This window comes from Ptychodera flava, chromosome 21, assembly GCF_041260155.1.
Source record: "Ptychodera flava strain L36383 chromosome 21, AS_Pfla_20210202, whole genome shotgun sequence".
NCBI lineage: Eukaryota > Metazoa > Hemichordata > Enteropneusta > Ptychoderidae > Ptychodera > Ptychodera flava.
The window spans coordinates 28,521,018-28,543,602 of NC_091948.1; the positions used below are offsets into that span (position 1 = coordinate 28,521,018).

Here is a 22,585-nt window from a genome sequence, read left to right on the forward strand (position 1 = left end):
CACAATTTATACGAGAATTACGGTTACGATTCTTTGTTTAGAACAAAAACAAGCGTTTTTAAGGTGTTCGTTTAATGACCTCTGACATCACATGACCTTTGACACGGAGTCAGCTGTGTACCCTTGATAGATAGACTCATTCAATCATGCAGAGCTGTACTATGAGCATAGAGTATTATCTAATGTATTTCGTGCGTCCATCCTTGAAATATTTCGTGAAAGTTACTCAAGATGCTTTTAAAGACTACTAGAAACTAATTCTTCGTTAAGGGAATATAATTAAGCAAACTTTAGTTTTGCAGCGAGGCATTCTTGTAAACCCGGAAGTAAGCCCCCTCTTTCTACCTCCATGCTATAACGTAGAGTGACCGTGGTTCTATCGACGACTGAATATATCTTCCACTACTGAAACTCAGTTTGTTTTTGTCGTAGGGCTGACAATTAACCACATGGTATTTTCGACTCTGACAGTAACTGCTTTCAAGTCACTCGATGTTGAAAACAAAAACCAAATCTACATGAAGATCTTATTGGTCCAGTGCTCGTGAATATGTGTCGTAAATTTAAACAATGAATGTTTACAAACAAAGATGACATTTTTTGTTACCACTCAAAATTATCAATGTTATGTGATTTAATTTTGGTCAAACTATTGTTTTCGCCAAAACTACTTGCCTTATAGCTTTGATATTTGGTATGCTGGTTAATGGGGATAATAAAAATGTGATGAGTCTTTCAAACGATGACGAAATCTACAATTTTGTAATTTGGGGAATTTTTTACAATTTTTTCGTCGAAAAAGGGTTTCTCAAAAATTACGAGTCTGATAGCTATGATATTTGGTATACAGGTTATTACAGATAAGATGTGCTTTATTTTATAAAACTGCCCTTCAGATAAAAAAAAACTAAGTCAGCAATATGCATATATTAAATATATTTATCTCATGTAAACAGTGCATGACCTGAAATCGGCTCTCAGACTTACCCGTTTCAAACATGAATGCAAACAAAATAACATGTATGGTATATGTATACACAGCACCAACAGAAGTGTCCCTGGGCTTAAACACTTCAGTAGCTATCTGTAAACACCTTTTAGGCATATTGATTTCCAACTATCATGAACTGTTTATGAATCTGGCATGCTAGAAGCTAGTTTTCACTTTGTCATTTCGGTAAGGGCGATGTATTTTCGCGCGCAGTTAAGCATACAGTGTATGTTAGTTTAAGATTTCAAGTTAGGTAAGGATTTGAAAGGAATAGTCAAGTTCACCACAGCTAAATTTCTTAACTTTATCTCTTGTGTCATCATCCTTGTGTAATTGGTTAAGTTTGTAAGTTGTTCAACAATGGAGCGATCAGTTCATTAGTCTATCAACAACTGAATACAGTCCACTTTCTCTGATGCAATCACTGACTTCGCCATGCACTACCTCTACCGATGTAATGTATAAAGGTTTCTGCCTGTTTATTATTAGTCCCCGCTGCAGATGGAGTCCAGTGGGGACTTTGAGATTATGTCATGTCCATCTGCATGTCCATGCATCCGTCGCCAGGCCACCTGGCAAGGATCCACTTTTTGGGGATATTTGGAGCTACATCCTCTGAATCTGAATGCAAAATTACCCATAGGGTCTGGTATTCAGACTTGTATTGTCTGAATCTGCATCCAAAATACCAATTTGAAAGTCTATATTTTCCCAATGTGAATGTGTAAAGACACTCAAAGCATTCTTGAAATTCAAGAAATGCTGACTCAAGTCTCATAAAACTTGGTACACATGTGTATATACCAGAGCTGCAATAGTTTGCAAAGATATTTAGAAGTGTCATATCAAATAATTGCTGTGTCTTATGTCAAGAATACTGCATCAAATTTAATGAAAAGTGGTACAGATAATGAACTCCCAGTACTGAAACAGTGTGCAAAGACATTTAGCAGCATCATATCACTTATTTGCTAATTTGAATATATGATAACTTTTCAAATTAGTGTGATATGTCTAGAAATACTTCCTCAAATTTGATGAAACATAGTACAGGTGTTGATCTTTAAAATATTTTACTAGCATGCAAAGGCATTTAGTGGTATCATGTTGTTAAATGTAGTTGTTAATGTCAGATTTCAGAGGTCGCGCTAGGATTTTTTCTATGTGTATTTTTGACACATCCATAAAAAATGTATCAAATGCCCTAATAAAAGAGTCAATGCAATTCTCTTTGTGTTCACAACATAACAACACTGACCCTTTTGAAAATTGGTGTAACCTTAGCCATTTTCCTGTTGTTTTCCTGTAGGAAGTGACATATTTAAAAGATGGGTAAGGGACCTACCGGGGTATATATTTTAGGAGCTCCACATTTGAATAATTTTGCCAGGATGGAATCAAGGCCAGTTGCCTGGTAATTAGTCCCCGCGGACGAAGTCCAGCGAGGACTTATAGATTGGGTCCCGTCCATCCGTCCGTCCGTCATCAACAGTTTCTCAGACACTGCTGAACCAATTTTGTTCAAACTTGGCACAAAGGCATAGCACTATGACCTACAGAAGCACATCGATTTATTTTGCGATACGATTCAATATGGCTGCAAGGTGGCCATTTTTTTGCGATTTTTCATGTCTTTGAACCATAACTCAAACATCCATGTACTGATTTTGTTCAAGCTTGGCACAAAGGCAAAGCACTATGACCTTGATATGCATATTAAATTATTTTGCGAAACGATCAAATATGTCCGCGAGGCAGCCACATTTTTTGTGATTTTTTCATGTCATTGAGCCATAACTCAAACATCCATGAACTGATTATGTTCAAACTTGGCACAAATATTGTTGTCAATTTTGTTGCCAATATGACCTACATTTTGCGAAAAGTTTGAATATGGCCGCAAGGTGGTAATTTTTTTTGCAATTTTTTTATGTCGTTGAACCATAAATCAAACATCTGTGAACTGATTTTGTTCAAATTTGGAAAAAAACTTGTCAAAGAGACAGACCAGAACAGAAAATACCATTTTTTATACATAGAGAGCAAAACTGAATTCAGTTCGTGCTCACACAGATCTTCTGTCGCGATCGAGTTTTTAATGTCAATGGACATTGTCGATTTTCGTCGCGTGATAGGGCCACCACTTTGTTATTGTTTTAGCTTAATTATTGTACCGCCAGATTCAGAAACACATTTGAATGAGATGCTGACCACGCGCATCAGATGCAGTGACGTCATTGTCATTGTTAGACTACAGCGACCAAGACACCAAAGATTATAACCAAGCAGACAAGTGGGGACTGTGTCATCAACGATGACTTGTTGATATACCATTGAGTGGGTCAAAAACAAAAGTAGGATCAATTTCTTTAAGAATGAATTTGCAGACTTACAAATTTCTGTGACCGGCTGATAGGATGTGATCAGCTAAATCTCCAAAAGAATTTGCAAGCTTCAAGCCCTGTTAGCAAAGAAATTGTTAAAAGAATTTGCGATCTTAAAATCATCTGCAATAATATCACATTAGGGGACGTTTCCATCTAAAAAACAATGCATATTCAATGCACATTCACCCCTTGAAATAGGGGTTTCAAAGGGGTATGGAGCTCCTAATTAAAGTTATTTGCCATCTCGTAAGCTGTTTGTAATATGTGATTAGAGATAGTGATTAAGTGGGTGTACAGGGAAGACATCTCTGCCTTACACACTTCACTCATACAGATAATCGTTCGCCTTGAACTTCTTTGAACATTGTACCCTAATTTTCACAGAATAAGGACCTATAAATCTACTACAAGCCATATGTTAGTTCAAATTAATTAAAGTAGGAACAAATTCCGATGTCCTGAAATGATAATACTGTTGTCAAGGTTTACACGAGACTGAGTTTGTGCCACTTCACTGTACAATAGCTTGGCATAAAGTAGTACCGGCCAAGCTATTGGTATCTGAAGTTGTTGACTAAGCGTTATGTAATGTCTGATTATATCTGATATAACTACTTTAGATTGCATATTATCAGTGCAGAAAGAGCCAAATGTTTTTTATACTGTGTTCCCACTAGCCAAACCAACGCCGCCGGTAACTAACGGTTTTGATTGGTAAACACCTGTGGATTAACCCTTAATCTCTACTTATGTCCATACACGGAATTTCCTCCGGTGTTTTGAGGAAAACACCGGTGTTTTGCGCCCTCTACGTTCAATATATGTCTATAGTACAGGTTGGATATAAACAACAATGGCGGATGTCCAGGACGCAACTGTAGCGGCGTGTCTCCTGTATTTTCACCTTCATATGCGATCCAGACGGATTCAACAGTTCAATCGTCGCCTCAGAAATGCCCAGCAATATGGACACAACGTACTTCAGTTTGACCATGACGAGTACGCAAGAAATTTTCAAGAACGCCGTAGGCGATCGACCTTGCGTTTCATGTACATGCTGCTTCAGCATTTAAACAATGCATTGACGCCAGTGGCCCGAGCATTCTGGACAAGAGAACGCTCAGATAATTGGTGGCAATCAGCCCTGAAAGCTGAAGGGCATTGAACGGGAGCGAGAGATCTGTTGTCTTCCATGGTTCGTGTCGAGTCCAGCTATGCGTACTGTGGCCTCGAGCTGATAGGTCAGAGGTAATGTTTTGGACAAAAGTCGTCGCGAGAGGGCGTTTACACCGTCGTTAACCGTTCTGACACACAATTTGCGTCGGCGCGCCGTTGCAGGTCTGACGAAATTTGACGCCGTAGATCAACGCCGTCGCAGCACCGTCGTTAACTGTTCTCACACGTGGTTTTCGTCGTTGTTTACCATAACAACGGCGTTCACAACGTTGTTAAATGCTGTGTCAGAACGGGGTTTATGATGCAAGCGTCCCGTCATGATCATCACATTTGATCATTCAATGGCCCAGCCGATATATTACCAGGCAACAAGTTGCGAATGGTTTTCCAAAGCTTACACCCATTATTTTTATCTTCTTTATTTCGTTTCTATAGTGTTCCTTTTTCAATTTTGTTGCCAAATTATTTGCATGCTGTTTTTTCCAAAGATCTCTCTGATGACATGCTGATAAATATGTGTCATTACGAAACCATTCCAGATCTGAACTACCTCTAAAATGCCGCTCTTTAAACGGTACCCCTGGTGCATGCTCATCATAGACATCATGAAAGAGTGTACACCAATGCGCCCATGCATCATCAATATCATCATAGGCTTCAATCTTGACCATGGTACTTTCTCAAGATCATGTTTAAAACTGACATCATCAAAATGCTTATAAATGCCATCAAAACTTTATATGTCTACAAGGGGGACGTATTAGCTTTGATAATATTCTAGTACAGCAAGTGATAAAATGGTCACAAACTACCGTTGATAATGACATCACTAAAAGCAACATGCTCAGGGCAGTAGCAATAATGTCAATTAGAGTCTCACTAGATTCAGCGATCCTAGAAGACTTAGAAATTATCTGTGTAAGTATAAAGAGACTGAAAAAATCACAAAGTGATTTGGATTCTTGACGAATTTTTAGCAGATCACAATTCAGATCGCCAAGGAGAAAGATTTCCTTCAAAGAAGAGGAAATATTTTGAACCTGAAATTAAGTAATTAAGGTGATATATCTAAAAATAATGCAGCAAATTCAACGAAACTTTGTACAAATTTTGATTTCACAGTATTGTAATAGCATGCAAAGACATGTAGCCGTCTCATGTACCTGTCAATTAATTGCTAATTTGCAAATTTTTTTAACTTTCCTTATTAGTCTACTATGTCCAGAAAAACTGCATCATATTTAATGAGACCTGGTACAGATATTTAATTCTCAGTATTGTAACAGTGCAAAGACATTTAGCAGTACCATGGCAATGAAATGCTAATTTGCATATTTGATGAACTTTCCTAATTAGTGTGATATGTCTAGAAATACTGCATCAGCTTTGATAAATCTTGGTACAGATGTTGATTTCTTTGTGTTGTAATGTAATAATAATACTTTATTTCCAGTGGTAGGGCCTCTGCCCATCGCACACACAAAAAATACATTTTTGCAGAGAGAAAAAAAAACCAATATTACAAAGGTCATTATTGTATGCATAATAATATTGGAATTATAAGCCGCACATTTAAATACAACTCTGTTACTGTGTCTTAATTCTGTACAAAAAATTATCTTTTCTTAACACTTTCACTGCGTAATTAATTTTTATACGTGCATTCCTGTGCGTAGTTTTCTATGGAAATATGGCCTTATAAATATTGATTTACATGCATGAGCTGTATCATTGTAATTATAAGAGTATTCGGGACAATTTTTTCAGTGAGTATTGCAATATGACAGAGCATCATAAAAATGCACAAAAAGTCATGTGACACACCTAGAATATCAGGTGATCGTGGCGGCCATATTGGATTTTAAAAAAAAAATCAAAAAATGTTGCATTTTTTGTTATTTCAATATATAAATGTATTTTTTCAGCGTAACACTTAAAAAAGTACTACATACGTTTTATTAACTCAAATTCAGTTGAAGGGAAACATACTCTAAAACATATTCCACATAAATGAGGTTAATATGCATATTTATTACAAGTTCATCTTCGAATAACAGGTATCATCCGACATTCAAAAGAGAGCTATATTATATATAAGCTTATATACTGGTAGCAAGTCCGATTGTAATTGTCATTGACTAGATTGGTGTCATACAACCTCCACAGGATACCCCATCAACGTTTGTGACGTCGGTCACCGGCCCTTTGTCGCAATTTTCTCTCAGCACGCTCAGCTGGCCTACCTGCCTGTCTTGCTAGCAATCTCTGTCTTTGCTCAACTGGTTCTGGAACATGTTCAAGTTTGGTATTAGAGTTGTAATTTGAAATTTGACTTCCGCTATCTCCGTCGAGTTCAGTTTCAAAATCAGTAACAATTCCACCATCACTGTCCAGAAAAACATGCTCAAGGGCTTAGTCGTTGTTAAACTGTGCCTGCGTCGCCATTTTTAAATACTCTCTGACAGAAAAACAACAACCGATCACACGATCCTTACAAATCATGGCGAAGAAATGACCGAGTATGGAGGCATTTGTTTACAAATTTGACGCGCATGCTCATTTAGGTTTGACCTCTACCTCGTACGCTACGCTAGGCTTGAGGAAATAGTCAACAAACATGATGTAGATCAGACAAAGTCAACGTATATCGAACGCATATAAACGCGTACGTTCTTGGCGCGTTTACGCGCCTCCCGCAGTCTGGCCGTTGGCGCAGAATGCGCCCTCCCGTGGTGAAAGTGTTAAAAGACTTGTGAACAAAAACTGACAACTTATAATTGTACTTGTTGATCTTTGCACGCTAATAAGGCAAAACATTTATCACGTGTAGGGTAAAACCGGTATCTCTGAGGGATCAATTCAGACCTGTCATTTTCGTATAATGGACAAAACAATAGAAAATGACACTCGTCCTCTACAATAAAAACACCTTGACGTTTACAATACGTACAAATTCTGATATTGACAGGCACAGGTGGATTACAATGACGTCCCTTTTCAATTGCTAATGAATGGCTTGAACACCTAAGCTTTGCCAAATCATATTTGATTTTCGTGACATTAATACTCGACAGATAGGTTTCAGGTTCAAGCGTGCTTTTAAATTGAGCATAGCTTCGCAATCGTTGAGAGTCTGTTAATGCAGCTGACCACTCTTGCCTATAGCAATCCTTTAACCTTTCGTAAAACAATTTCAGAAAAATACTATGATCCCCCACCTGTTGCTCAATCCATACTATTCCAAACCCATATCTGTATAACAATTCTCTTATTTTTGTGACCCAAGTAATTCTACCAGAAGAATCCAAGACTCTTAGCATCTCATAACAAGCTTGAGGATACCGACTTGTCTCCATTTCAATAAGTTTTAGCCAGTATGAAATGCAGCGCTTCATGTAAAAAAACAGGAGAGAGGGAACCTTCCACACTCTCCAAGAAGTACTTCAACATTAACGCTTGAGTTGACACCCAAAAGGAAACGACAGAACTTAAATTGTACACTTTCTATAATTGGAGAGTACTCGTATCCCCAGACTTCTGCCCCATAACAAATTACCGGGACAACTGATGTATCAAAGAGTTTAAATGCTTGAAGTACAGGAAGTCCTCCCAATTTCTTTATGACAACTTTACTTACTGCTAATTTGGATATGTTTGTGATAGATTCCAGAAATACTGCATCAAATTTGATGAAACTTGGTAAATACATATGTTGATTTCACAGTGTTTCAACTGAATTTAGTGATATTTAGCAACATCCTGTCGATAAATTACGAATTCTTTTTAAATGACGGTTCATAATTAGGGTGGCAGTCCAGATTAGCTTTACATTTTCATGACCATGGTATGGACCAACCCTGTTGTTTTCTGTTGTAAAGCGTGGTCTCTAAAACAGGAAAAGAATGTTTGTAATTAGCGATGTATATAATGCATGTCTGTGTGCACTGAATCTGATAAAAGTTGCTGTAGATGTTTATCATACAAAAGATTTAATAGTCAAGAAAGGCATAGCAGTATCAATAGCTAATTAAGTCTCCTCTGTAGTGAACATAGGGGCATTTTGGGTTCATCCCTTACCAAATTCTGGTACAATAAAAACATACCTGAGGTATACTTTTTCAGACCAAGTAGGTACATGTTTGATATACCAAAGGTATACCTTTGGTTTAAAAAAGAGCCTACCTCGGGTAGTCCAGATTTGGACACTTTTGCCAAAAATAGGTATACCTCAGATATACCTATTTTTGGCAAAAGTGTCCAAATCTGCACTACCTGAGGTAGGCTCTTTTTTAAACCACAGGTATACCTCAGGTCATTTATCTAATCGTCTCAAAACGGACAAACTACGAGCAGACCTACGAGCTCGTACGAGCGAAGTACGAGTGACGTAATGTGCCGTACTTTCAAAGTACGAGTGACGTAATGCAGGTCCCAAAATCGACAAAGTGAGCTTCAAGCTGAGCGTGGAAAAACAAAAACAGCGTCGAACTGAGCGTTGAAAAAAAAAAAGACAAAATAGGATTCGAAATGAACGTAGAAACATGCCAAACAGAATGTCAAAGTGGGGTTCTGAGTACAGGTGCTAAAATATAGCAAATATGCGAAATAAACACGTAATGACTTGACTGATTTCAGCTTGAATATAGCAAGTACGGGAACGAGTTCAAAACGTCTTTCACGCGGGTAGGCCCTACTACTGACTTTGCAGCACTATATTTATAAAACTGTTGACAAAATCTCAACAACAATAAATTATGGGTTCATCGTAATTGGTATTGCATGCATTAGTGAATTTTCAAAAATGACATTCGTAATTGCATATATTTCAACTTGGGTAGCAAGAAAACCGACTACTCTGAGTGACTGGCATTGGGCGTTCGTTCATGTGCAAACATCGCGTGCAAGTTACAGACGATGGGCGGTACGGTGGGAGTAGGCAATAATAGCGATAAACAAAACGGCCAGTTTAGCCTACCCACGATATTGTAATACATATGTCATCCACCCTCTGATGTGATTTTCCTCTATTTAACGCCAAATAAATAAATATATTTGTAAAAATACATTATTACGTCGACGCCGACTTCATTGACGTCGACAAATCGACGTCAGCATTTATACTACGACTGATGCCTGGAACTTATCTACCGAACTGAGTGTAGCTCGGTAAATTTGGAATGTGATGAGTTGGTTTTGAGTGATGTTTTTTTGTTGTTCAGGAGCGCGAACGAACGAATTGAATATAGAAGTATCGAGCATCGATATCTTGTATGGCTTCTGCAAGTTCCGTGATGACAAACAGGAATATTGACCCCACAGTGACCTGACTATACCATTATTCAATAGGCGGGGCCGTATTCTCAACAATACACACCAATAATAGTGTGGTTCCGATAATGTGCTTTTCAAAACTTGAAGTTGAATGCGAGGTCAGAAAAATGTTAGTCTTTAAAATCATTGTTGAGTAGAGGTCATTTTCAAATAGACTGTTCGATATGAGGTACACACGGGTGCCACAAAAACACCCGCCAACTCATAAAATCCTTCGTATTATTCATTGTACACTGTGATTAATATAATGTGGTGATCAGATTATTTCGAGGTCATAAGCTGACTCGCGAGCCACGCAGATTTTATGTATGTGAAATCATTGCACTTTCGAATTCGTGAAAGTAAAAAAGATTTACAACGGCGGTAGGTTCAAGTGCATTACAACCAATCGAGGTCGACCGGCGGTCAACAAAATGAGCCAAAACTTATTGTCTCCAGCGGTCTGTCACCAATCTCATAAACCAAGTCGACGTCAGATATTCTATAGGTGTCAATTATTTGCCTGATTTGCTCTCGTTTTGACTGTTTGAGTTTTCTATACCCGTGTGTTTCGACGGGTTATCACAAAGCAAACGGTAACACCCTTACTATTGTTTTGCGCAGAGTGACACACCAAAAATTGCTGTTTGAAAAGTTTTGACACCTCGTTAACTGATCATTATTTACGATGAGCTCTGTAATGAGAGTGTTACTTTTGTTTTCACAGCCTTACGTACAGGTATTTCGAACATGTATTGTTCGGAAGAGAAACCGTTTCAACCGTCCAATTTCTTTTGGCTTTGACATAGGCCTAAACGTAAATATACGTCAGAATCGGGCGCTATTTATTGCTTTTGGTCGGATTTCATTTGATTTTCATTAATACGATATTCGGAAGATAAAGTGTTTTGACTGTCGGATTTCATTCTCGTTAATGTATCTCAGTATCAGGCCTTATTTTATTGCTTTCGGTCGTACTTAATTCAGCCTGAGAAGAGAAACTGTTTCGATAACTTCAGATTGTCATGTTCGGACATTGCAACCTCTTCTTTGGTTCTTCTTTAACAGCTTAATGTTACAATCGACGTCTGCAAAAAAGTCTACCATCGTGGCGTATAATAAGTCAGAGTGTCGCGTCGTCTCCAGTCTTGACCCGTATGTACAGACTCGTCCGAAAGTCAAAGCCTAAAAGTATTAATCTGCACTGCACTGAACCCGCTCTCACGACCAAAAAAATAATCATACGAAGTTCACACCCGCTCCTACTTCCAAGTTTCGAATATACACAGAAAATGTGTCTAAGCGTTCGTTTGTCGTAAAATCCTTTGACATAAACAAAAATCTTTCATCCATGGAATACAACATAGTCCTAGGCGTATTCATAAAAAATTAGGTCAAAAGGCATGTGTGACTTACTTCACTCTTAATATGAAAGTACGAGGCTGTACTTCTGCTCGTACAATGTCAGTTTCGAGACAATTACATACCTCCTCAGGTATACCAAATAGGTACAATGTAGGTATACCTGCAGTTATCCAGATTTGGACACTCGCGTCCCAAAATAGGTATACCAGAAATATACCTTACCAAAACAAATAGGCATAATTTAGGTATTATACCTGCAATGTACCTATTTTGTTTACATAGTTCAGATGATCTGAACTATGTAAACAAAATAGGTAAATTTCAGGTATTTACCTAAATTATACCCATTTGTTTTTGTAAGGTTTACTTCTGGTATTACCTACTTTGGTATGCAAGTGTCCTGAGATGGATGGATCGGAATTGACTCTTTACCAGAAAAACCAGAGATGCTGAAAACCAAAGAAACAACATACTCAGGTGACAGCAAAAATTATGCATTGTACCATAAGTTTCAACATTTTTTCTCTTCTCTTACAATAATAAATTGAGTTCATATGATATGCACATATAAGTTGTAAAAACACTTTCGTAGACAATTGGCCAATGCCAACGATAATGACATGATTGAGAATGAGAAGCTGACGAATTTAACAGATTGTTGACAGCACAAGATATGTTTATCCGACTAAGCTTTGAAATACCAGCATCTCAAGAAACCATGCTAATAGCAAATAAAGGTATTATTAAAAAGACAACAGAGAAAAATAGGTTAAATTCAATTTGTGGTATGATTTATTTTATATATGCCATGCTCATTTCATGCAACTTAAGTGTCTTAAAAAGACATTAATTTGACATATGAAGTTTCATGAAACACTTATATTACTGTCAAAGGCTGTGATTTGGCTTTCTTGCTCTCTGTATTTCTTGTCCGTTTACAGTACCAGCAATGCATTCTGAAAAATACAAATCATTTAGGATAGAGTGTAGTCTTTGTTTGACCAAAACCTGTGAACATCGTAATTTGATGAAAGAAATCTGTAATTATTTGAAAATGAGACAAAAGCAAGTTGAAAAATTGAAGCGGAGAAACCAAATGCATAAATAATTATGATCTTTATAAATAATGATTAAAATGGACAGCCAACAACTCGCAGTATGCTGTTTACAAGGAGCTAGAAATGGAGGAGCACCATGTTTACATACACGATGGCGACAATGTACAGCTGTTGTGAAACAAATGAATTCTGTATGAATCCGTACTCAACAAAACGCATCTGTCGTTTAACATAGCAATACAAGGGTTACAGAACATTAATTAGCGATGTGCAAATAGACAGCACATTGACTTACATTCTGATCTGCTGGCAGGATAGACGCTAGACGGTTCCCATTTGCAGGGAGAGGTCTCTCCGAGTCCGTTGTGTGTCATATATGAGAAAATATAGTCAGAATTTTTACTGCTTTTCGCGTTCACAAATTTTGAACTCTGGCTGCTGTATACACGTTTTTACGACACTATGATATCATTTGGGTGGTAATTCCATAGAAAGATCACAAAATTGTTCATCAGATATCTCCCTGATCACAAATACACAGCCGACAACACTAAGGGATGGACCATTAGACCTTGGGAGGGGGGTGGTCACAATGAAATTGTGAAAATTTTTTTTTTACTATTGTAAATTTCTGAAATTTTTTTTTCCAATTGAGATTAGCTGTGCAAATTTTTTTTTTCAGAGTACATTTTCAGATTTATAATTTTTTTTTAGTTCATCGCTGTCTGAAGATAAAGAGGGCAAAGATGTGGTGCCAAGCACCACAAGCGGCCACGCAAGTGGTCGGGGGGGGGGGGGGGGAGGTCAGGAGAGGGGTGTCCCCCTGCTGCTGTTGGAGCTTTTGAAAAATAGAGATTACAATGGTGTTATTTGGTGGCACTTGGGGAGTATTTTTGCAGGGGGAGGTAAGGAGGGGGTGTCCCCCTCCTGCCGTTGGAGCTTTTGAAAAATAGAGATTAAAATGGTGTTATTTGGTGGCACTTGGGGAGTATTTTTGCGGGGGGTGATCAGGAGGGGGTGTCCCCCTCCTGCCGTTGGAGCTTTTGAAAAATAGAGATTAAAATGGTGTTATTTGGTGGCACTTGGGGAGTATTTTTGCGGGGGGGGGGGGGGGGGGGGGGTCAGGAGGGAGTGTCCCCCCTCCTGCTGTTGGAGCTTTTGAAAAATAGAGATAAAAATGGTGTTATTTGGTGGTACTTTGGGTACATTTTTTTCGGATTACACATCTTCCTCTGAAACATGGTCTTCTTGCTCCTCAGTAGCTTCCTATAGTTTTGAAAATTGACTATTTTGGTTTCCTGGCTTCCCTTTCTACTGCGTAGTGAAATGGCTATATTCACCCCACCAAACATCATGCATATCTCATGATTTACAATTGATTTTGACAAGCTGAGAAGCTAAAATAAGCTCAATAATATAGTTAAATTTGCATATTTGTGTTTTTAGAGCAATTGTTGCCCTTTTTTGATCAAAACATCTATTTCTCTGTAGCAGCATGTCCAAATTGATTGGATGTGTATAGATGTGTTGAAATTTCAATATTTGTCTTTTTAGGGCAATTTATGCCATTCATGGTCAAAAAATCTGTATTCTCTGAAAGGGCTTGTCCAATTTCTTTGAAATTTCCTACACAAAAACGTTTATTCATGCAGATTTATTCAGTATTTGCTATGGAGAAACTTTCAAAGTTCAACCCCTTTTGTGTGTTTTTGTGTTGGGATTTGTTGGATAGATGGCATTCTACGTAGTGTATTGTTGAATGTTAAAACATGTGTTGCTGTTGTTTTTTGAGGCTGTTTTTGAGAAAAAAGAATTGAAAATGCCTTTTTAAAAGGAAAATAATACATAATGACTTGATATGTTGTTTTATCATTATTGACGTGTTTCTACTTGTACACCCATTCTTGCATTCATCATTGCAATAAAATGCTGTGAAAAAAATGAAACTGATGTGGCCTGCATCTGTTTACCTTGATCTTAAAAGGCAAACAACTTTCTGTCTTGACAACCATACCATAGTTTCAATGTTTTACCTGGTGTACCTGCTTGGTTTGTAAGCAGGAAACAAGTAGGAAACAGGTTCTATAATTTCATAATTTTCAAGTGATCAGAATACAAAAGTCCTGAAAAGATAAGATAATCACAACTTCGAGTATAAGGGATACAGTCACTCTAAATGTATAAATTAAAATTAAAAATGTGCCGGGAGGATGTACTAAAAAATACAGAAAGTTGCTTTCTGTCGGTAAAATCTAAAAAAAATTCAAAATTTTAAAGACTTTTGCAGATTTTTTTTATGCCTTTGTCTTCTTATTTATTTTTTTAGCTCCGCTGTCAGCGACGCAGAGCTTATAATAGGTTGATCGTCCGTCGTCTGTCAACAATTGCCTTCTGCTCTGAAACCGCAAGTCCAATTGCTTTGAAATTTTATATGCAGTTCACTTGGGGTGACCTCACTTAAGTTTGTTCAAATTGTGGTGATATTTGCATATTTGTATTTTTGGGTCATTTTTTGGTGTTTTTGGTAAAAAAACGTTCTTCTCTGAAACCGCTTGTCCGATTGCTCTTAAATTTGATATGCAGTTTACTTAGGGTGACTTCAGTCAGGTTTGTTCAAATCGTGGTGAAATTTGCATATTTGTATTTTTAAGGAAATTTTTGTCAATTTTGGTAAAAAAATCTTTAAAAATCTTCTTCTTCGAAACTGCAAGTCAGATAGCTTTGATATTTGGTACATATGTCCCTAGGGATGATCTATTTCAGATTTATTCAAATTGTGCAGAAATATGCAAATTTGTATTTTTAAGACAATTTTTGCCATTTTTGGTCAAAAACTGTTTTTTTTCAAAAAGTACTGGTCTGATAGTTTTGAAATTTGGTATACAGGTTTCTATAGATGAACTTAGTAATATATATTGAATTTCTGATGAAATCTGTAATTTTGTATTTTCGGGGCAATTTTTGCCATTTTTGGTCAAAAAATGTGTATTTCCAAAACTACTCATCTGATAGCTTTGCAATTTGGTATACAGGTTCCTACAGATGAACTTAATGATATTTATTGAAATTATGATGAACTCTGCAATTTTGTAATTTTGGCTTAATTTTTTCCATTTTTGGTCAAAAAATGTGTATTTCCAAAACTACTCATCTGATAGCTTTGCAATTTGGTATACAGGTTCCTACAGATCACCTTAATAATATTTATCGAAATTATGATGAAATCTGTAATTTTGTAATTTTGGGGCAATTTTTGCCGTTTTTGGTCAAAAAGTGTGTTCCTCAAAAAGTACTGTTCTGATAGCTTTGAAATTTGGTATACAGGTTTCTACAGATGAGCTAAGTAATATATGTTGAATTTCTGATGAAATCTATAATTTTGTATTTTTGGGGCAATGTTGCCTTTTTTGGTCAGAAAATTTTATTCTCAAAAAACTACTCATCGGATAGCTTTGGTTGACATGTTCTTAGGGATGATCCAATGTGATATTCAAAGTATGATGAAATTGTGTATTTTTGCAGCTTATTTTCGCCACTTTTTTCTGGCCATTGCATTGAGCTATCAAAGATTTCCACCTTCTTCATCAACATGTGTCAAAAATAGTTACTCTCTACATAAACACAGCGGAGCTATATCGGCCGCTAGGTCGCTTGTTTTTTTTTTGCAAACTAGTTTGAAGATTTTTTTTTTTCCTAACTTTCTGCTCTGAAATTTTTTTTTTTCTGTATTTGACCACCCCCCCTCCCAAGATCTAATGGTCCGTCCCTAAAATCTAAATTCGCGCCGATCGAGCCTCATGACATTCACGGAAGTGCTATCTATAAATCATTACGCGATCGATAAAATAGTTCCATTTTTAAACTCATGGATTTGACTCTACATCCGCACAAATCTGTTATGTTTCATATTAAATATAGCAATCAATTTATTACATGAATAAAAATGGTTGATTTGAATGATAGAAAGACTACGAAGAGAGTAAAATTCTTAAATTTCAGCACGAAGAATCAATATCAATGCGCTAACTGAACGTGATGAACCTGTGACCTGAGAGTAAACATGATGGCTGCTCACAGCTGGACCGGCAAAACAAAACGAGTTGGACTTTGGCAAAGGAGCATACTGGATTTTTGATTAGCAGCTCGGGATGTAGTATCCTAAACCTCAAATGTGTGATCGGCAATAGCTCTGATGCTGAAAACATAGATAAAAGCCTTCACCTTAATCCATGTCATCAGATGGCTAGATTTTGTTAGGGACATCGCTGCCCGGCGAAAGTGTCGGTGGTCTAACATGGACAACCATGTTAGTTCATGGTCATATGACCATGGTCAACCTTGGTAGTTCATGGTCGACCATGTTTGTTAAATGGCACAAATTACCATGGTTGTCCATGATCACCAACCATGGTCAACCACGGTAAACCAAGGTAGTTAAACATGGTTAACCATGGTTGACCATGGGCATCAAACGTGGTTGACCATGTTATTAACCTTGGTCAACCATGATCACCATCAAATGGTATTTGATGGTTTTTGAATCAAAACCTTGGGTCGAAAATTGTAAGAACGGAAAAAATCTTGGTATAAACCTCACCAAAACTCTGCAAAACACCATTAATCCCTGACTGGTGTCATTATAACTTGACAGACTCGCTTAAGGATCAGCAAACTTAGCCTCCATTATAGTGTCCACTGCAATAACAGCCAAGCCCTTCAGATTCTATCAAAGATCATCCTCCAACATCTTCTGATTGTTTCCCTGAATGTTCGATGAGCATAATAATCCAAAAATTCTCCCAAAATCTATGTTAAAAACACAGCTACTTTTCCAGTTGTTCACTGAACAGACAATCCGTTTGAAGTGGATTTTTAAGATGACTTCTTCAAATGAGCCAATCAAATGCATTGCTTTATGACATGTGACATCATGGTGAAGGGTCAAAGGTCCAATGACAATGGACCTATGACCTTGCCTATGTTGATATCATGTTTCGAGGCAAACATTGAGTGAGACTGAGATAGTCTTAACTTCCTGCCATTGCAGCAGTGCTTTCATGCCCTCCATGTCAATAATTTCAAGAAATTTAGCTTGATATTTGTCCACAGTCTTCTGACATGAACAAGAATACAGCAAATTGGTCTAAGCTTCCCGGGCAACGACATTAATTCTCTCTAACAACTGTGGATGATGTCAAGAGACTCAACTATGTAAATATAGGAGTGTATATACATATAGCCTATTATCAATATGAGCATCAAGACAATTGGGCATCAAAATTAAACTACCATGAGTCATCAAATATCATGGTCAACCATAGTTGACCATCGATAACCATGGTCATAAATACAATCAGTCATCAAATACCATGGTCAACCATGGTAGCCAATATCCATAAACAGGTCAGCCATGATAGACCATGGTTAACTGTGGTAGACCATAGTATTAGAATGCCTACTGTGGTCTCATATCATGGCCAACCATGGTAGTTCATGGTCAAACATCAAAAACCATCAAATACCTTGTTGACCATTGTACACCACAGTTGACATTTCGCCGGGGGCAGCAGACTACCATGAAGGGCATCCTAAAATGACTGTACGGATCTTTTGCTCAGAGTTGTAATACGACCGCGGTCACATGCTGTGCTTGGAGGTAACGGGTCCTTGCTTTAGACATTGAATGCATTGACATTAACTTGTCTGTTTCTTAAAATGAAAACTTCTCGTCTGTCGACATTTGTAAGGTACAAATTTGCGGTATTGATTAAAACTCTACGACCAGTCCTTGCTGCTCATTTACAAAGAGGTGTACGTACAGATAAACGTAATTAAACAACTTTTCGTTTGAAACTGCATTATAATTTTGGTGTGAAAATATTATGAGAAACTACAGGGCTAGACTTGCAAGACAGACAAGTCCCTGTTTTAATAATTTGTTTTCCGAAAAATTCTGCCGTTGATCAAACCATGGTTTACCCAACCAAATTAAATGACATAGTTAATGTCACTACAGATGCACTCATAAATACCCATCCTAAAATAGCAATGTTGCTGAGTTGTATCGATTTTTAGGAGCAGATTTGTGTTTACAATTTAATTAATAAGTGGTTCATTGGGTTTTTAAAAATAAATGAATATAAATGAAAGATAAATTTTGCATTGCTTGAATATGACCAGTCACACACTGTACTGCCTGGAAATGAAATACGGTTACTTCATATTGGCAGCAATAATATAGTAATCAGTCAAACAGGCAGAGACATTTCAGGTATATATCTCAAGAGTTTTCAACTTGACATGCACTGTACAAGCAGACTCCAGGCATGGCAAAAAAAATACTAAGTCATGGATTGGTATATTTCTGGTATACCAGTCTTCAACTTGACCATACATAGTAGAAGAGGTACATAATAGGTACTACCTGTTTCCTACCTAAAATGAACTGGTACATGTTAGGTATACCTAACTTATACCTGATTACTGAGGTACAGCTTTGGTACAATGTATCAAAAATCGAGCTTGAAAATGGGTACACATCTGGTATACCAGGAGTATACCAGAAGTGATTTGGTATACCTCTGGTATACCAAAGAGATACCTAAGCTAAACCTTTTGTGGCGAGAATTTGGTAAAGGATCTGTGGCATTCTGAATTTAACACTATTGGAATTCGGAATAATTGGATTTTCATGTTTTTCAAATTTCTCAAAAGTGTTAGGGCCATATAGCTGAATGTTGCGATATTGCAAATAACTCATAAAAACAAGCTTGTAATGTAAATAGAAAAGCAGATGAGGTTACATTTGTAGATTAAATGGGCATTACTTCACCATCCAATTATCCCAAATTAGTTCAAATCGTGTTCTTTTTTAATGTTAAGAGCCATATTACTCAGGCATGCCTTGACCAGTTTCTTGCAGATTAGTTGAATTTTGAGATATCAAGAGCCAGTGCAAGGCATATGTCTGAACCATTTCAGATGAAAGATTGAAAGCGATGAAAGAGTTCCGATTTTCCCAAAATGTAGCTGGTGAAATCATGACAGTAATGAGTAAACAGTCAAAAATGAAACCCCTGCTTGGTAAAAGGACATAACCCAATGCCATAAAAATGACATACAAAATAATGTCTATTTCTTAAATTTACATTACAATCCAATATGGGCATCAGTCGCAGATAGGTCTTAGGTACCCTCATTTTGTTTGACATGTTGATCATATTAACTTCAATTTAGTAACTTTCACAGACTAATTCCCAATTACAGCATGGACTATGTGATTTGAATGACTTCTTTGTATAGGTGCTTCCAATTTTGATTTTGTTGCATTCCTAAAGTGAAAACAGGTCCTCAAAATCAGAAAAAAGATCTTTCACTTTTAGTGATGTAGTATGCTGTGCAGAAAAGACCTTCAAACTGCTCATACTGTGAACAATCAATGTTGGCAAGGAGTTAGACTTTTTTCAATGACTCTAAAGTTTAACTACCATTGTGTTAGACTTTTTTCAATGACTCTAAAGTTTAACTACCGTTGTCATATATGACAAGGTAGCTTTTTGCCATTTTCGATAGCTTTGATATTCGGTAGACATATTCTTAGGGATGATCTTAATGTGATATATTCAAATAATGATGAAATCTTCAATTTATTTCTTTTTTCAGCTATTTTTGCCATTTTTGGTCAGGCCATCCTGAAGTGAGATATCAAAGATTTTCATTTCTCATCAACATATGTGTCACAAGTACTTATTTCATACATAACACTGCAGAGCTGTATCAGCCGTTTGGTCACTTGTCATATTTTGTTTGCAGAAAAGTATGCAGTGTTGTTCTAAAAATGCAATCATTGTAAAATCTTCTGCTCAAAGGTTGCTCAATGGATAGGGGCCAGCTTCATAAAGTAGATAAAGAAATCTCCATTATTAGCTTGTAGTAAGTCGTCCAGAGGGACTTGTAGGTTTGGTCATGTCCGTGCTTCCATACATATATACATGTGTGTACGTGCATGCTTGCGTCCTCATTCACGCAGATATTTCAGAGATGCCCGGAGCGATATATATATATATATATATATATATATATATATATATATATATATATATATATATATATATATATATATATATATATATATATATATATATATATATATATAAAATTACACAAAATTACTTCAAGTACAAAGTAATGAATCTGTGTATATATATATATATATATATATATATATATATATATATATATATATATATATATATATAAAATTACACAAAATTACTTCAGGTACAAAGTAATGATATCTGTTATTTAAGTTTCATGCATCCTGCAATCATCAGACAGAAGAAGTAGTGAAAGGATTCTTAGCTCGACAGTCTTATATGTATGATCACGGCTTACCATTCTATTTGTAGGTGGTGTTAAAATTTGATAAATAATAGCTGATTGTAATTGCTGGGACAAGTCTACATGCCCCTTGAAGGATAACTGTCAAGTCGAAGGTGTGGTTTACAAGACCAAGGTATCAACGGCAGACACTACGGAGGTCTACATCGGACTCACTGATAACACATAACACCTTCAAGACGCGCTTCGCTAATCACATGCGGCCGTTCTGTAATGAAAGATATCGGCACTTTACCGAGCTCTCCAAGTACGTCTGGTCCCTCAAACAAAAGAACCGGGTCTTTGACATTTCGTGGTCAATTATTGATGAAGCATCAAGTTACTCGAACATAAGCAAGCGATGTAATCTTTTTATTTATATCAGAAAAGCTACACATTATCAGTGCTGACAAATCTACGCTGTTAAACAAATGCTTGGAGCTGGTTTCAAAATGTCGCCACCAAAACAAATATTATTTATCAAATTTTAACACCACCTACAAATAGAATGGTACGCCCCGATCATACATATATAAGACTGTCAAGCTAAGTATCCTTGCACTACTTCTTCTGTCTGATGATTGCAGGATACATGAAACTTAAGTAACAGATATCATTACTTTGTACTTGAAGTAATTTTGTGTAATTATTTATAACGCTCTACTTAAGCATCGAGCACTGTAATTTCCCATGAGAACATCTGTATACTTCGATACATATACTAGATATACACACACACACACACACACCACATTATACACACTCCACATCTGAAGTATGTGTCATCAACGATGACATGTTGAAATGTGATTTACAGCCTGTTGTTTAGTGTGTGCCATATTTTGTCTAACATTATGAATTCTTACATTTCTTATCAATGGTAGCCAGACAGTGTCCTTGACACTATTTTTTCAACTTCCCATCAATGATTAGCACTGGTTTCGCAGGTTAGTACAATCCATTTCACTCGAAAATGTCAATGTACCACTCTGACATATCAGAACATAGCATCTTTCTCGGCCCTGTATTCAAGCCCACCTTACCTGCCAACCATCCAGGACAGTTGAGATTTCCTTACTCGAACAGTCTTTGTCAGGTCTTTGACAAGGGGGAACACCATTGTCACCATTGCCCTTCCTGATATAAACCATTTGCTAGTTCAATAGGTCATGCAATCACTTTATATACAGAAGAAATTTGCCATCTTTTTGTGCAGTTCTTCTATCGATCATTTAGTTAATGCCCTTTTATATTTTCCTTTCAGAGTGTTCAAGTCAAACATATGGAGAGAATTGTGCTTTTGTTTGTAGACCAGAAGACCCATCATCATCTCTGGGTTGTAAACAGAGGCCTATATGCCAAAAAGATCCATTTGGATGTTCATGCTACAATGGTTATACTGGATTTGACTGCCTGAATAGTACGTTTTTTACGTCATCTCTCTCTCTCTCTCTCTCTCTCTCTCTCTCTCTCTCTATTTAAAACACAAAATTATTTCAAGTACAAAGTAACTCTTATGTAGAGTATTCCGATCACTTACTCTGTCTGATGATTGCAGGAGGCATGAAACTTAAGAAACAGATATCGTTTTTTTGCACTTGAAGTTATTTTGAGTGTGTGTGTGTATGTATATATATATATATATATTTTTTTTTTTTTTTTTTTAATTCCACACATCATGTACCCTTACCAAATTCAACTCATCTAGGTTCACTGGTTCACTGGAAGCCCACTTATATTGCCCACCATAGTAAGTATATTATCAGGTGCACCCACACCTGTAACACACTCCTTACTATGATTTTTCAGTAAAATTTGTAGTTGAGTGTGTGAATTGCCGCTATTGGTAGGCTTTGGGTGTATGTGCATCAGATGACAACCCTAAAAGACACTTAGCTACGGTAGCCTACCTGTAAGTA

At 36.9% G+C, this 22,585-nt stretch overlaps 1 protein-coding gene across 9 annotated transcripts in view; it reads left to right on the forward strand.

The window, feature by feature from the left end:
- The window catches only part of LOC139121920 (polycystin family receptor for egg jelly-like), a 302,374-nt gene that overhangs the window by 148,619 nt on the left and 131,170 nt on the right, over positions 1–22,585 (forward strand). For all 9 annotated transcript variants that reach the window (XM_070687234.1, XM_070687236.1, XM_070687233.1 and 6 more), the window contains one exon: positions 21,931–22,086. In XM_070687234.1, coding sequence (XP_070543335.1) covers positions 21,931–22,086 — 156 coding nt within the window. The remainder of the gene's footprint in view (positions 1–21,930; positions 22,087–22,585) is intronic.